The 14,330-nt window shown below is 40.0% G+C and overlaps 1 protein-coding gene across 1 annotated transcript in view; it reads left to right on the forward strand.

The window, feature by feature from the left end:
• The window catches only part of Mdn1 (midasin AAA ATPase 1), a 152,823-nt gene that overhangs the window by 116,989 nt on the left and 21,504 nt on the right, over nucleotides 1–14,330 (forward strand). The window contains exons 67-82 of the mRNA XM_076858429.2: nucleotides 125–220; nucleotides 874–968; nucleotides 1,449–1,570; nucleotides 2,053–2,199; nucleotides 3,278–3,387; nucleotides 3,893–3,966; nucleotides 4,444–4,642; nucleotides 6,186–6,348; nucleotides 8,211–8,357; nucleotides 8,851–8,977; nucleotides 10,265–10,370; nucleotides 11,006–11,121; nucleotides 12,113–12,598; nucleotides 12,853–13,079; nucleotides 13,638–13,793; nucleotides 13,971–14,140. Coding sequence (XP_076714544.2) covers nucleotides 125–220; nucleotides 874–968; nucleotides 1,449–1,570; nucleotides 2,053–2,199; nucleotides 3,278–3,387; nucleotides 3,893–3,966; nucleotides 4,444–4,642; nucleotides 6,186–6,348; nucleotides 8,211–8,357; nucleotides 8,851–8,977; nucleotides 10,265–10,370; nucleotides 11,006–11,121; nucleotides 12,113–12,598; nucleotides 12,853–13,079; nucleotides 13,638–13,793; nucleotides 13,971–14,140 — 2,541 coding nt within the window. The remainder of the gene's footprint in view (nucleotides 1–124; nucleotides 221–873; nucleotides 969–1,448; nucleotides 1,571–2,052; nucleotides 2,200–3,277; nucleotides 3,388–3,892; nucleotides 3,967–4,443; nucleotides 4,643–6,185; nucleotides 6,349–8,210; nucleotides 8,358–8,850; nucleotides 8,978–10,264; nucleotides 10,371–11,005; nucleotides 11,122–12,112; nucleotides 12,599–12,852; nucleotides 13,080–13,637; nucleotides 13,794–13,970; nucleotides 14,141–14,330) is intronic.

Genomic DNA, 14,330 nt, shown 5'->3' on the forward strand with positions numbered 1-14,330 from the left:
GTTTTTTTTTTTTTTTATGATTCTTTTTAGTTACACATGACAATAGAATCTATTTTGATATAATTATACAATCATGGGAGTCACTGGTATTTCTGCTGAGATACCCAAATCTTTTTTTCTGTAGCTGCTGGTCGTAATGGACAGAATTCGTAGTTTCCCACTTTCCAGTCCTATCTCAAAGTTTCTGAATGGCTTAGAGATTCTTCTGGCAAAGGCACAGGTAAGATTCCCTCTTTTTCCTCTTTTAATTTGTGGTATTCTGACAAACGTTTTATCTCATGATTTTTTGTTAGAGGAACAAAGAGTTAATAGTTTGATTTGGAGAAAGATAAACATCTTTGGTTTTTCTACTATGGGTGGAGATCAGTACAGTAAATCTGTTGCCCCTGTGGTAGGGGGTGACTATGCATAACCTCTTTTGGGGAGTGAGACCTAGTATCCCCTGGCACTGAATTCTCACTTTGCCGAAATGTCCAGTGAGCCTTCAGTCTGGCTGAGTGCTCTCACATAGGTCATCTTCCTCAGTCCCCACACAACCTCTGAGGTGACTGGTGCCTCTCCATTTCACAGAAATAGTCACTGACTCTGTTCAGGGTCAGATAGCTTACAACAGTAATTCAGACATCAGTCCACAAACCCTATGCTTTTTATGGTCTTCTACAACATGACAGCTGCAGTTCTATCACACAACCATAAACTTGAACCTGTATACACTGATTGTAAAATCATCACTGCTGGTGGTAAAAGTTGTCAAGGATCCTGTAGTGTTTCTCAAGAAAAGTCTGAAATATTATTGAGGGAATCATGGGGCTGCATAAAGGGCATAGTACATTCTATCTTTCTTGTTGTTGTTGTTTTAATATACCCCTTTAGGACTGGGAGGAGAATGCAAGTCGAGCTTTGTCTTTGCGGAAACATCTCGATTTGGTCAGTCAGATGATCATTCGGTGGCGCAAACTGGAGCTGAAGTAAGTGACTCTCCCTCTTAAAATTAATTGTTAAGCACTATTATATATTGATGGGTTTCTTGACACGTTTATGTTATGGCAGTTGATGGGTTTCTTGACACGTTTATGTTACGGCAGTTATAGAATCTGCTTTTTCAGCCATTAATCACTGAGTTTAAAGCAGGGCATTAAAATGATCTTAAAAAGACTATTCTTATTTTTTAATCTTTCTTTTTTGTGGTACTGGGATTTGAACCCAGGGACACTTTACGTGAGCTACATCCCTATCCCTTTTTAGTTTTCATTTTGAGACAGTCTCACTAAATTTCTGAGGTTAGCCTCCAACTTGTAGTCCCCCTAAGGCCATATACTCGGAGACAGCAAAATGGGCAGCTTTTTCCATCTCCATTTGTGAGAATATGAGGATTTAATTTCTGTGATTTCACATTTTTCAAATGGATTGCCTAAATGTCTCCATGGCCTCTTTTTCTTATGTTTCAGTTGTTGGTCCATGAGTTTGGATAATACCATGAAGCGCCACACTGAGAAATCCACCAAGCATTGGTTCTCCATCTATCAGATGCTTGAGAAGCACATGCAGGAACAAACAGAGGAACAAGAAGGTAATACTTGGCAGGAACTCCCTGCTCATTCAGTGATTTCAAGCTAAATTGAGTACTACAAAGTATAGGATTTACCTGTTCCCATAAGTCACAGAGGTTTAAGTGACTTGTCCAAAATCTGGAGAACCAGTATATGATAAAAAATTTTGTTATTCTGTATTCTCCATGTCCATGATTCAAAATGAAAGTCGCCTTCTTGGTAGGTAGTAGTTAACATGCTCAAGTTCAATTTAAAACAAAACAAACAAAAAAAGAACCTTATTATTCACTTCTGTTGCTGAGAGTGCATTTAACATATACCTTGTATGCAGCTGTTACTTTCAAAGCAGTCAACATTTAGCTGTGATCTTTGCTTCAAAGTGGCTTTAACTGGGGTTCCTATTAATGGCCATCCCTTTGTATATCCCATGGTAGACTGCATGCATGTTATGGACAATGTGTGATTATTAAAAACACATATTTTCCTCTTTTAATCTCAAAAGATGACAAACAGATGACTCTGATGTTGCTGGTCAGCACGTTACAAGCATTTATTGAGGGATCCTCTCTGGGGGAGTTCCATGTGCGACTTCAGATGTTGCTGGTTTTCCATTGTCATGTTTTGCTGATGCCACAGGTTGAAGGAAAGGGTGAGGATTTTTTTTTTTTTTTTTTCCTTTATAGTGCACTGTTAAAATGGGTTAGGCTTTGAATCCTCCACGAGACAGTTATGTTTTTGGCACATCAGGTTTTAAACAAGGCACTTCTAATTATCTGTTTAATTTTAATATGATTCACACTAGATACAAATATAGTCAAAGCAAAGTACAGTTGATTATAGATGAAGCACTGACTAGTGAACTCTGGCAGAAGCATATTGCCAGATGAGCCAGGCATAGTGGCACACCTGTAATCTTAGTGACTTGGGGAGGCTGAGACGGAAGGATTGCAATTTTGAGGCCAGCCTTTGCAACTAATTGAGACCCTGTCTTGAAATAATAGAAAGGGGACTGGGGATGTAGCTCAGTGGTAAAGTAGCCCTGGTTCATTCCCTAGTACAAAAAAAGAAACACATATATACATACATACATACATACATATATTCCCTCCCCTACCAGATGAAGTTCTTGGGAACTTGTGTGTCAAGCAATACTTCTTTCCATCTATCTGGATACTGTTTATTTCCTGCTAAGCCAGTGTTTAATCCAGATCACTAGTATGTTCTTTGATCTAGTGAGAATACTGCCATAATTTCAAGGAACTGCATATAAAATTGCTACTATAAGTTATTATCCTTGACCACAGCAGGTTTAGGACAAAACTGTGAAGTGAGTGTAGGATGTACATGAGTGAACAATTGAGATGAACCTCTTAATATGCCATCGTTTAAAACAGTTGTAGTGTCTATTGATTTTATAAGAAGATTCAGATAAGTTTTGAAGTAGTGATTTTAACAGAACTTCTCTACATACCTCATCTTCAAGAACTAAAGAGCAATAAGACCAAAAAAATCTGCTGTAAGCTGAAATGAAAAAATAAATTAGTGTTTATAGCCTACCATCTCTGTGAATTGCTAAGCTCAGACAGGCTTCCTAGATAATCTGCCTGTGCAGTATGCATGGCATAAAGAGTAATGAGGAAGGCTTGCACTGAAATGTGAAACCCACAGGTGGCACCAGTAGCACATGCAGCAAGTGGGGTGTGTTGTTTCCTTTTCATTTCTTTCAGATTCACTTTGTAGTGTTCTATGGAATTTGTACCATTATTACCAGCAATTCTTTGACCGGGTCCAGGCCAAAATTGTGGAACTTCGTTCCCCTCTAGAAAAAGAACTTAAAGTAAGATGAACAACTCTCATGATCATCTTTGGGGGGAAAAAACAATCAAATTCTTTTTCTTTATTTCTGTTCTTTTGTCCATTTAACAGAGGCCAGGGCCAAAGGGAATAGAGGCAAGTGATGCTGCAAGTAGGATAATATGACTGATATTTTGTGATGGTAGCCCCATTAGTGACCTGACCACATGTGTGAGGGCCCTCTCTCTCTGATGCTTTCAGAGGTTGTGGAATCAACCCCTGGCAAAAGGAACATGACTGGCCCAGTAGTTTCTAAGTTAGAGTACATACCAACTGACCTATTAATTGTAGCAGCACTCTTATTGATAGCTTTGAAACAAATTCATGGATCCTCTTTTAGACTTGCTTTATTTCTTCCTTGACACACAGTCCTATATTTGAGGTGGAGTGGGTACTGGTCTTTGGTAAATAGAAAAACTAAGGGGGAAAAAAAAAACAGAATAACCCAGCTTTATAAAACCATTTCTTGAGCTTCATTTATCTTTCAGGAATTTGTTAAGATATCAAAGTGGAATGATGTGAGCTTCTGGTCCATTAAACAGTCTGTGGAAAAGACACATAGGTAATTTATATTTTAAAACTAGGGCGACTAAAACTCATAATTTTGTATGGTAGATAGCAAGACTACATTATTACTGTGGTCTGACTTTGAACTTCTAAAAACCCCCTATGTGGCTTTCCTATCTATACCTGACCCAGTTGGCCAGAGCAAGGTCTCCCTGCAGGAAGAATGGGTATGCCTTGATTGAAAGTATGCTGTGTAGTCTGGAGAGACTTACCTTCTGTTACCTACTAGCTATTCATCTTGAGCAAAGCAACCCCACCATTCCTAGCTTCAATACTTTCTTCTAAAAAAGGGAGGGGGGGGCATAACAAATTTGCTATATTTCTTGTTTGTTTGTTAAAAAACAAAAAGATTGTGAATATCTAAGATCATTGTATACAAAAGATACAGATACTTATGATGCATTTTAAATTTTTTAAAATATTTCACTTTGCAATCAATTTTTGTCTTATCTCTGTTACCACCTGGGGTCAGAACCCTGTTTAAATTCATGAAGAAATTTGAAGTTGTCCTGAGTGAACCTTGCCGGTCATGCTTGGTGGAGAGTGACAAGGAGGAAAAGCCTGACTGTTTGCCCAGGCCAACAGATGAAGCTACAAGTGAGGCATCTCCTATCCAGAGTCTGAACAGGGCACTGAGGGAGACCCTGTTAGCCCAGCCAGCAGCTGACCAGGTAACAAGCTTGTGGGACTGTGTGCTTATTCCATCAACCAGTTGGATAGAATCTGTTCTATTTCTAAGTAGCGACCTGGGAAGTAGACAAGGAAATGCCTTTGAAGTGCTGTTCTTTGGTTGTGTTTAATATTTGTTTACCTGACTCTGCTGCAGGATAAGGCAGTAGACATTGTTCTTGCTGCTAAAAGTTTAATGTTAGTCTGTGGGAAATAATTGTTGTGGTTTTCTGAGAACATTTCATTCATCTACCTATAAGGGAAGATTTTGAGCATCAGTTTAAGAAGATGCCATTGAGGCTGCCTTTGGTGCTACTTGAGGAAGCTGCTGCCCAGGGGTGAATGTATGCAGTGATATGGTTGCTGGTTATTACGGTATAAATATTTCTACCAGGTGTAACTAAAAATGTATATATTTCTACCAGGGCTGGTTTCCAACACCACAGTTGGCTTGCAAAATTCCTGAAAATGTGACAGATCCTGAGTGAGCAGGTCTGTTGTAGGATGGTGGTTCCAGCTGTTCCCCTTGGTCTTGGAGCTTCAGGATTGGGGAACATTTCCTCAGGGGAGTTATTTCTTTTGGCTTCTTGATGGACTTACACTTCCATGTTCAAAGAGTTAGTAATGGAGATCACTGAGCTATTTTAATTAATTTATTCAGTACCGATACAGTTTTTTTCCTGAATATTTTTTATTATACTTGGTTGGCTCTGTATTTTTCATGTTGATCTGCTATCACTTGTTTGGGAGTTCTTATCCCCCTAGTAGACCATGAGCTCTTTGGTGGTAAGGACTGTGTCTTGGTTGCTGCTGCATTCACTGAGCTATTTTAATATTGTAATAGTTCCAAAGCATTACAGAAAGCCACATATGGCTGTATAGCTATCATATAGCACTCAAATTTCTTTTCTTTTTACTATGTACATCTGCTTCTGTCATTCTGGTTAAAACTTTTGATTTGCTAATGATAGTAGCATAGGAATTGCATGGATTCTTCAGGAAAAAAAACAAAAAGAAAAATATTCCTCAGGGCATAGAGGCCCTTCATCTAACATTTGAATTCCCCATATTTGAACTGTTTCTTAGAAATTGGAGGGCAGGGTAGAAGGTAGGAGAAGTAGAATGTGGTAGACCAGTTTTGCCTTGATTGTTTGTCTGAGAGACAACAATGTGGCATAATTCAGTACCTTAATAAGGGCAACAGTTATATTTATTCATTCTTCCATATTTGTAGATCAAAACCAGAGTCTCCTTGTGACTAGAATAGAAAGTCTTGCTTGGTGTAGGGGGTGTCCTTGTGTTTCACTGCTCAAATGCAAAGCAGTAATGCAGTTCCTGAAATATTCATAGTATATGTCTTGTTTTAACTCTGGTGCTACATGTATTTTCGTGAGACTTCTAAGTGGTGGTATTAACTTTATATTTGCTGTGCTGGGGGTTGGGGCATGATGTATACATATGCACTGTTTAAATTTAGCACCTATACAAATTAAAACTGTTACTGTCATTCTTGGCAGTGAGGCTAACCTGTACACTCTCTCATAGGCCACAATTCCAGAACAGCAACAGGGTGCTACTCCTTTCTCTGTAGAAGGAAAACTTGTGCGTCGCTTGCCAAAGCTCATGAAACGAATGAGGAAGATATGCCTCACATTCATGAAAGAGAGCTCGCTGCCTCACCTCGTGGAGGGATTTGATCAGTTCACTGGTGGGTGCCAGAGGCCAAGGTGGAACCTGCTCGCTCTCACTTCCCCAGGGGTCCAGGAGGGCTGGGAAATGTGGTACCTGTGTTATTTTTTAATGTCTTATATAGCATTAGTTAACTGAGTAAGTGGTGGGCTAAAACTAATAGAGCCCAAAGAGAGGAGCCCACTGAGAACACACAAACTCTTCTCATTTTCATCATGTCATCCTTGGATGTAAACTAGTGATAACTGTGTTGCCTAGGATGGTCTCAAACCCTTGGGTTTAAGTGATCATCCTGCCTCAGCCTCCTAAGTAGCTGGGACTCTAAGCATGTGCCACCATTTGCAGCCTGGCCATTTTCTATAACAGTCCATCTATGCTAGTTCTTGTTGGCTGCGGGCATGAGTGAAGGGGCACAGAGGTGGGTTTCCCAGAGTCCTAAGCTATCCCCATCTCAAAATTTCTCCCTTGAATAAAATGAGAAGAAGAATTCATCCACTGTCTTCCTCTTGCTTTCTTCATTTCAGAGAAATGTTGTAGTTTCTTTTCCAGCTGTCCTTACTCAGGGCAGTACAAGAATAAGAGAACCAAAATCTGCTCAGTTGTCTAATATAGCAGTAGTTGGGAGGGGAATCCATATCTTAATAGATAGTTTGGGCTTTGGGGAGCCTTTTACCACCTGCCTCATCCCTATCCAACTCTGGCCAGCCTTCTTTTAATTAGCCCTCAATCTGAAGTTGAGGATCTCTTGGTTTTAACAGCTTAAATAGAATAATAGCCTGCTAACTATCATTCAAAGTGACCTATCCCTGGGCCCGTTGATGGGAGTGAGTGGAACACAGATCTAGGTGCATCTCTTGGATGCCCAGCTCTCCAAGTGTGCATTTGTCCTATCTCATATCTGCTTGTATTAGATCTGCCAAAGTAGGCTTAACAGCATATGACAGGCTGAGTGGCTTAACCAGCAGAAATTTATCGTGTCACAAATCCGTAAGCCTAAGGTCAACATGTCAGCAGAGTTAATTTCTTCTTCTAAGACCTTCTCTGCTTACAGATGGTCACCTTCCCACTCTGTTCTCACATGTCATTCTTCATCTTTGTGTTCTTTGTGTCCTAATCCCTTCTTTGGGGGACTCCAGTAGGATTAAGTTAGGGTGTGCCCTCATTTTACTTATATCTTTAAAGGCCCTATCCAAATATAGTCACATTCTGTGATATTAGGGGTTAGGACTTTCACGCAGGAATTTTGTGGAGCTGAGCATAATTCTGTGGCAAAATGGCAGCATCCTCATGTCATAGGTACCCTTGTGTATTCAGGAGGGCAGTGGTGCTATAAAGAATTTGAGTTTTGGAGTTGGGTAGACCAGAGCTGATATCCTGATTCAGCCACTCATTAGATGAATGGCCTTTAGAAAATTACCAGATCTCTTTGAGCCTTTAAGTCTGTAAAATGGATGCTGCAAATAAGTGTTTCTGAAATTGTGCGGATACAAGAGCATTTACCAAGTACTGGCTTAGAGTAGGAACTTAATACATACTGTGTTGGTTTTCTTTTTTTCTCTTTACCCCTATTTCCAGGCATCTTGACCAGTTTCATTCAAACACATATTGAGCATTTGCCAATTGGTAGCTGTGTTGCCTAGGATGGTCTCAAACCTGTGGGCTTAAGTGATCCCACTGCCTCAGCCTCCTGAGTAGCTAGGACTCTAAACATGTGCCACCACTTGCAGCCTGGCCATTTTCTATAATAGCCCATCTAGATACCATGTAAGGTACCTAGATAATAGAGGTCAGTGGTACCTAGTCCTCATTGCCACAAAATATCCTTGGTTTTGAGTAACTTGACAATAAGCCCCTAGAATTTTCTTTTTTTTTGTCTCATAGGTGAAGTGATTTCTTCTGTAAATGAGCTGCAGAGCTTAAAAGTGGAGCCCTCTGCAGAAAAGGAGAAGCAGCAGTCAGAAGCCAAGCATATTCTCATGCAGAAGCAGCGAGCTTTATCAGACCTCTTTAAACACCTTGCAAAAACTGGTAAGGTACTCACCAAAAATACTAAGAAATAAAATCAGCTTTTGGGGGAAGAAAACAAATATGGGTGATTTGGAAGAATTCTGGAGGCAGTTGAAACAGTGTCTGGAAAACAAAATGATGGGTAAGGTTTTAAAATGTCATTCAAGAGTTCTAGTTGCATATGCAGGAAAATCCTATCACAAATCATTGATGATTCCCAGATGTTTTCAGTTCAGATCTCTTATAATGTATTGTATAGTACCCATCTTTCCAACACAGAATAGAGAGCAGTGTTTCCCAAATTAGTAATTACTAAGTTTACAAGTCACCTGGGGAATCGTGTTAAAGTATAGGCACTGATCCTGTTTCAGTTGATGTGGAGCAGGGCCTGAGTTTGCATTTCTGATAAACTTCTGGGTGATGCTGTTCACAGGTCTTTGAGTGGCAGGGGTGAAGGGGGCATATCTGTTCTCCCTGGGTTTCTTTGCTTAACTGAATGAATGCTATTTCCTAGGTTTGTCATATCGCAAAGGTCTTGCCTGGGCCCGTTCAAAAACTCCTCAAGAGATGCTTCATCTTCACCCATTAGATCTCCGGAGTGCGTTGTCCATAGTCAGCAGCACTCAGGAGGCTGATTCTAGGTTGGTTTATTTGTTTGTTTGTTTAATTACAAATGGACCAAGTCATTTAAGCCTCCATGTCCTCATTTGCCAATACAAGGGACAATAATGTCTCTCTGTCTGGCAGAGTTGTTGTAGAGTAAGAAAGATACCACTCGTCAAAGTGCATGGTTTAGGATCTGGCATCTGATGAACATTCAGTTAATGTTAAATTTTCTTCTTTCTTTCCCCTTCTTTGTATTTACCTCTCCTGTTTTGTTTTTGATTTTTTGTTTGTTTGTTTGTTTGTTTGTTTGTGGGGTTTTTATTGTTGTTTTGTCTAAAGCACATCTTCTACCACTGAGCTATACCCCATCCAGCCCTTGTTCTTTTTCTGATTTTTTTATTTTCCTGAGGTCTGCTGATTTGATTCGAATGTGAAACAATGGCCACAATTTTCACTGCCTCTAATATATCCAAGTTTTAATATATTCTCAAATATAAGATTCCATAAACTTTTGAAACAACAGAGCTTGCTTTCCCTCCTTCCCTCTTTACCCAGGGGCACTTAACCACCAAGCCTCATCATTAGCCCTTCATCTTTTATTTTGAGACAGCTCTCAGTAAGTTGCTTAGGGCCTCACTAAGTTGCTGAGGCTGGCTTTCAGCTCCTGATACTCCTGCCTCAACCTCCCTAACAGCTGGGATTATAGGCATGTACCACCATGCCCCAGCAAACAGAGATATTTGTATGTTAATATTCACACAAACCTTGTTGTAAGTGATGATTTGCATGTGTTTTGTTTGTTTATTGGCTCTCTTAAGGCTTAAATTTGAATGCAACATAGCATTGTAAAAAGAGGAAATTGTATACTAACATTGGATTTTTAGTTTTTTAAGATAATCTGCCATGTGGGCTTGCTAGAGCTGAGTCATGTATTCTCTAGTTTGCTTTAGTTTTCAGCAGTCACTGCCATGTATCACTTTGTGCTTTGTTGTCATTAATCATTGATTTTATCTACCTAGCCCCTGTAAGCCAGAATTTATGGCCCCCAACCCCCACTGACAAGATAGTTTTAAAGATTTCATTGAGGAAATCATATGGTCATCAAATTGATTTACCTATCATACTTCTGGTATTAAATATACAACACATCCTTCATATAAAGGAAGAATGAATATCTGACTCGGTGAATCCTAATAACAAATCTATATAGACTATTTGCTTTTGATTGTGGCCAAATAATAGATTAAATTTCTAAATCTTCAAGATCTGGGATGGGAGATTATGGTTTTAATTAAGTAATTAATTGTTGATTTATTTTTCAGGCTGCTTACAGAAATCTCGTCTTCTTGGGATGGGTGCCAGAAGTATTTCTATCGCTCTCTTGCAAGGCATGCCAGGCTTAACATAGCCCTTGCAACTCCTGCCAAGGTAGAATAATAGAGTATGAGAATTGCAAGGGTCTAGGGAAAGCTCCTATTCATCCCAGGGTTGCATTCTCAGACCTTGTAAATGATAGCAGCCTATTAGTGGAAGCAACTGAGCTTTTGCAAAACTCATTAAACTCAAAATATAATAAATCAGTATAATTTTGTGCTAAGTCATGCCCCCTAAACCTGCCTCTGCCCGCCATCCAGGTTCTCTACCACTGAGCTACAACCCCAGATCTTTTTATTTTGAAACAGGGTCTAAGTTGCTGAGGCTGGCATTAGACTTGTGATCCTTCTGCTTTAGCCTTCTGAGTAGCTGGGATTACAGGCATTTGCCAACAGGACCAAGTATATAATAAGAAAAATATGGAAGAAAGACTTCACATGTGCCATCTTAGTCTTTAACACTAATCGTAGTTCGTATTGATGGAATAGCAATGATATGTGGAAGCATAATCTGGGAATCAAGGCTCATAAAGATTCATGTAGTCCTTCTAGAATGCAGCACATCCTCAGCTTATATAAACAAGAGTCTGTACCCTGAGAGTTTTTCTTAAAAAACAATAGCTTTCTTTTAGAGCCTCCCTGGCTCTAAAAGCAACACCTCCCGCATGCTTTTCTTTCTCCTTCTGCCAGGAGATGGGCCTAGGCAACATTGAGAGGTGTAAAGGGTTCTCGGCACACTTGATGAAGATGCTCATCCAACAGCGGCGCTCCCTGACCACTCTGACTGAGCAGTGGATTATTCTCAGGTATCAGCTGACAAGTTGGGTTATAGCAAATTAGCATAGTGCAAATGTGTACAACAACTCACTAGCTGCAAGTGGTGAGGGGAATAAGACCTGCTTTCAACTGTGAAATGAATGTGAGACCCCAGTAAGAGGACAGATTTTTTCTTGACTCTGCAGCTTGGTTTTGGCAGTATTCCTATGGCCCCGTCCTGCCCGCTTCCTCTGGCCACACCTTTTGAGAGAATGAGGCCTAGGAAATGCATTCAGGGCTGAGTTAGACAGTGAAAATTGTCATAGGTGAACTACACTTGGGTCTGGAATGAGGACGTTTGTTGTTGAAAGTCCAAATCCCTTTGGGCTGATAAGGTTATGTTTGTAATTAGGACATCATCACCTATGGACAGAGATCAGATTCAAGTCTGTTTCTGATGGTTAGCATTTGAGAATCCTCAAGTGACAATTTGCTGAGCCGTATATGGATGCTCCTCAATAGAAACACATAATAGATGAATACAATTAGGAAGGCTGTTGTCATCTGTTGAATGGATTCTTGGCTGAAAGACTTGCTTCACTTTGGCTTTATCTATTTTCTGCTCCATTTGTTAGGATTTATTTCATAAAGTGTCATACATTTACTAGATATTAGTAGTTGAAATTCCTGCAGGGATGTGATTTTGTGTTGGTTTTCAGAAGGCTCTAAGAATCAGGTAACAAGCCATTAATTTTGATACCTCTTCTGAAAGACCAACCTTGTGTTTAAATGCTCTAAGAGGCATTTTAACAGACTTCATACTTATCTAGGGTATTTTTTTTTCTTTTTTGAGGTGCTGGGAATCAAACCCAGGGCCTTATACATGATAGGCAAGTGCTATACCATTGAGCTACAACACAGCCCTTCTTATTTACATGGAAAAGCCCATGTTTGTCTAAAGCATACAAATTTTTTATTAAAAACAACACAGTAACGTGGTTGAAAATACTATTGTGTTTTCCTTATGGTTTTTCTGCACAGGAACCTTCTCTGCTGTGTACAGGAGATTCACAACAGGTTGACAAGGCCTCTGGTCTACCCTGTGGCCTTTCCACCTCAGGACAGTATGCAGCAGTGGACAGAGCGGCTACAGCACCTGGCCATGCAGACCCAGATTCTGCTCGAGCAGCTTTCCTGGCTCCTCCAGTGCTGTCCTACTGCAGGACCAGCTGCAGGCCATGGAAATGCTCCATTCCAGGGTCAGCCTACTGACATCCACCTGGAAAAACCAGAACTCATCAAGGGACAGCTGTCCGGAGCAGTTCCAGACTTGATTCCCTTTTATCTAAGCTACCCATCCCCAGTACCTGGAAGTCAGCTACCTTCTGGTTGCCGAATGTGGAAACAAGACGAGCTTTGGCAACAGTCAGTTGCAAAGTTAACAGAAATGCTGAAAACCATTAAAACAGTGAAAGCTAATGTTGACAAAATTAGACAGCAGTCTTGTGAGACCCTCTTTCATTCATGGTGAGTGTGTCTATCCTTATTCTTAGGTGCTTAGGTTCTTATTCAGAGTTTAGTCATAGGATAAAATTATGAAAAGAATTATGCTTGGGTCCATTGTTGTTCAGTTTATCTACGTGGCACTTGGTGGTATATATCTAACCTTCAGATACAGTGGGTTTTATCCTGCATACATTTTAGTGGGTTAGAAGGAGAGGTGTGTTGGGGGGGTGGGTGGGTAGCCCCTTCCTTCCAACATTGTGGCATTTCTGTTTCAGGAAAGATTTTGGAGTTTGCTCTTCTGGGCTGAGTTGCCTGTCCCAAGTATCAGCTCATTTGCAAAGCCTAGAGTCCTTGTTCATTATTCCAGGGATAGAGGTTGAGCAAACAGAACCACAAATGAGTTTAGTTGAAAGCCTGGAATATGTAAGAAGAGAAATCAATAAAGCTGTTGATGACTTTACTACTTGGAAAACACATCTGCTCACTTCAGGCAGCCATGGAGGTGAGAATTATTCAGAAAGGAAGAAGTGAAAATTCAACATAGAATGATGTCTTGTAGATTTAAGTCTGGGTTATGTTTTGTTCTAAATGTATGTGTCTGGGGTCCTAAGATAGGAAGTATGGTTAGAATCGGCTCTCAATCTTTTTTGTCTCGCTTGTTTGAATGCCTTGTCTTCAGGTGGTATCCTGTTGCATGCTTTGATGCACACAGGTAGAAAGGCAGCACATGCTGACCGTCACAGTTCTCTCTAAGGTTGAAAAGCTTGCGAATAAAGTTGGTGTTTATACTCACCATCTTAACTGCTACTTTCATATTTATAGCATTTTTGGCAAAATCATTTTAATATCAGATGATAAATTTGTAGGTTTGTCTAGGCAAGGAATGTGTCTTGCTGTAAACCTTGCATCCAGCACAGCTTGACACGATGGTGGTACACCAAATAGAAAGTGCTCAAAATGGCCATTTGTTAAATAATAAAAGTATTGTTGATGATTTTCAGAGGTGTCAAAGCTAGTCCATTGGTGGTTTTTGTTTTGCATTGTGCTACTTACTTACTAGGACACCCAATGTTGGATGAAAGCTTCACTGAAGATTTTGCAGAACAAATGGAAACTGCCATTCGGGCCATCCTTTGTGCCACCCAGAACTTAGCAGAAAAAAACAGTGAAAATGCAGAGGAAAGTCTTGACCATAAAAGACCACAGGAAGAGGATGGTATGTCTGAAGTCAGGCGAAAATTAGTTTTTATAATTGGTTCAGTTTTTGTATTTAATGTAATTCTGTATGGCTAAATAGTTAAGAATAAATATTAGAAATAGATGACTGTCTATGAATAGAGATAAAAGCATTTGCTTTTCTGTTGTTTGCCATGTTATTTTCTCTGAACGAAAGAGGGAGCAAGCTTTGAGAGACTACACCCAGGACATCTAACAAAACTCTTAGAAGATGACTTCTGGGCCAGTGTGAGCACTTTACATGTACAGAAAATAATTTCTGCCATCTCTGAGCTATTGGAGAGGCTAAAATCATACAGTGAGGATGGAACCACATCAAAGCACACGGTAACCAGCTTCTTTACATATTTCTTGCTCTTCAGAATGGGCTGAGCAAAGGAAAAGTGGAGGGAGGCCCAAAGCAGGACTCAGTGCCAAAACCACTAAGAATTTGGAATAATTTTAAATGTAAATATCATTGACAAGCTTTGATAACAACTTAGGATTTGCTTGCTAAGGGCTACAATTGTGAGATGCA

Source organism: Callospermophilus lateralis, chromosome 6, assembly GCF_048772815.1.
Source record: "Callospermophilus lateralis isolate mCalLat2 chromosome 6, mCalLat2.hap1, whole genome shotgun sequence".
Lineage (NCBI taxonomy): Eukaryota > Metazoa > Chordata > Mammalia > Rodentia > Sciuridae > Callospermophilus > Callospermophilus lateralis.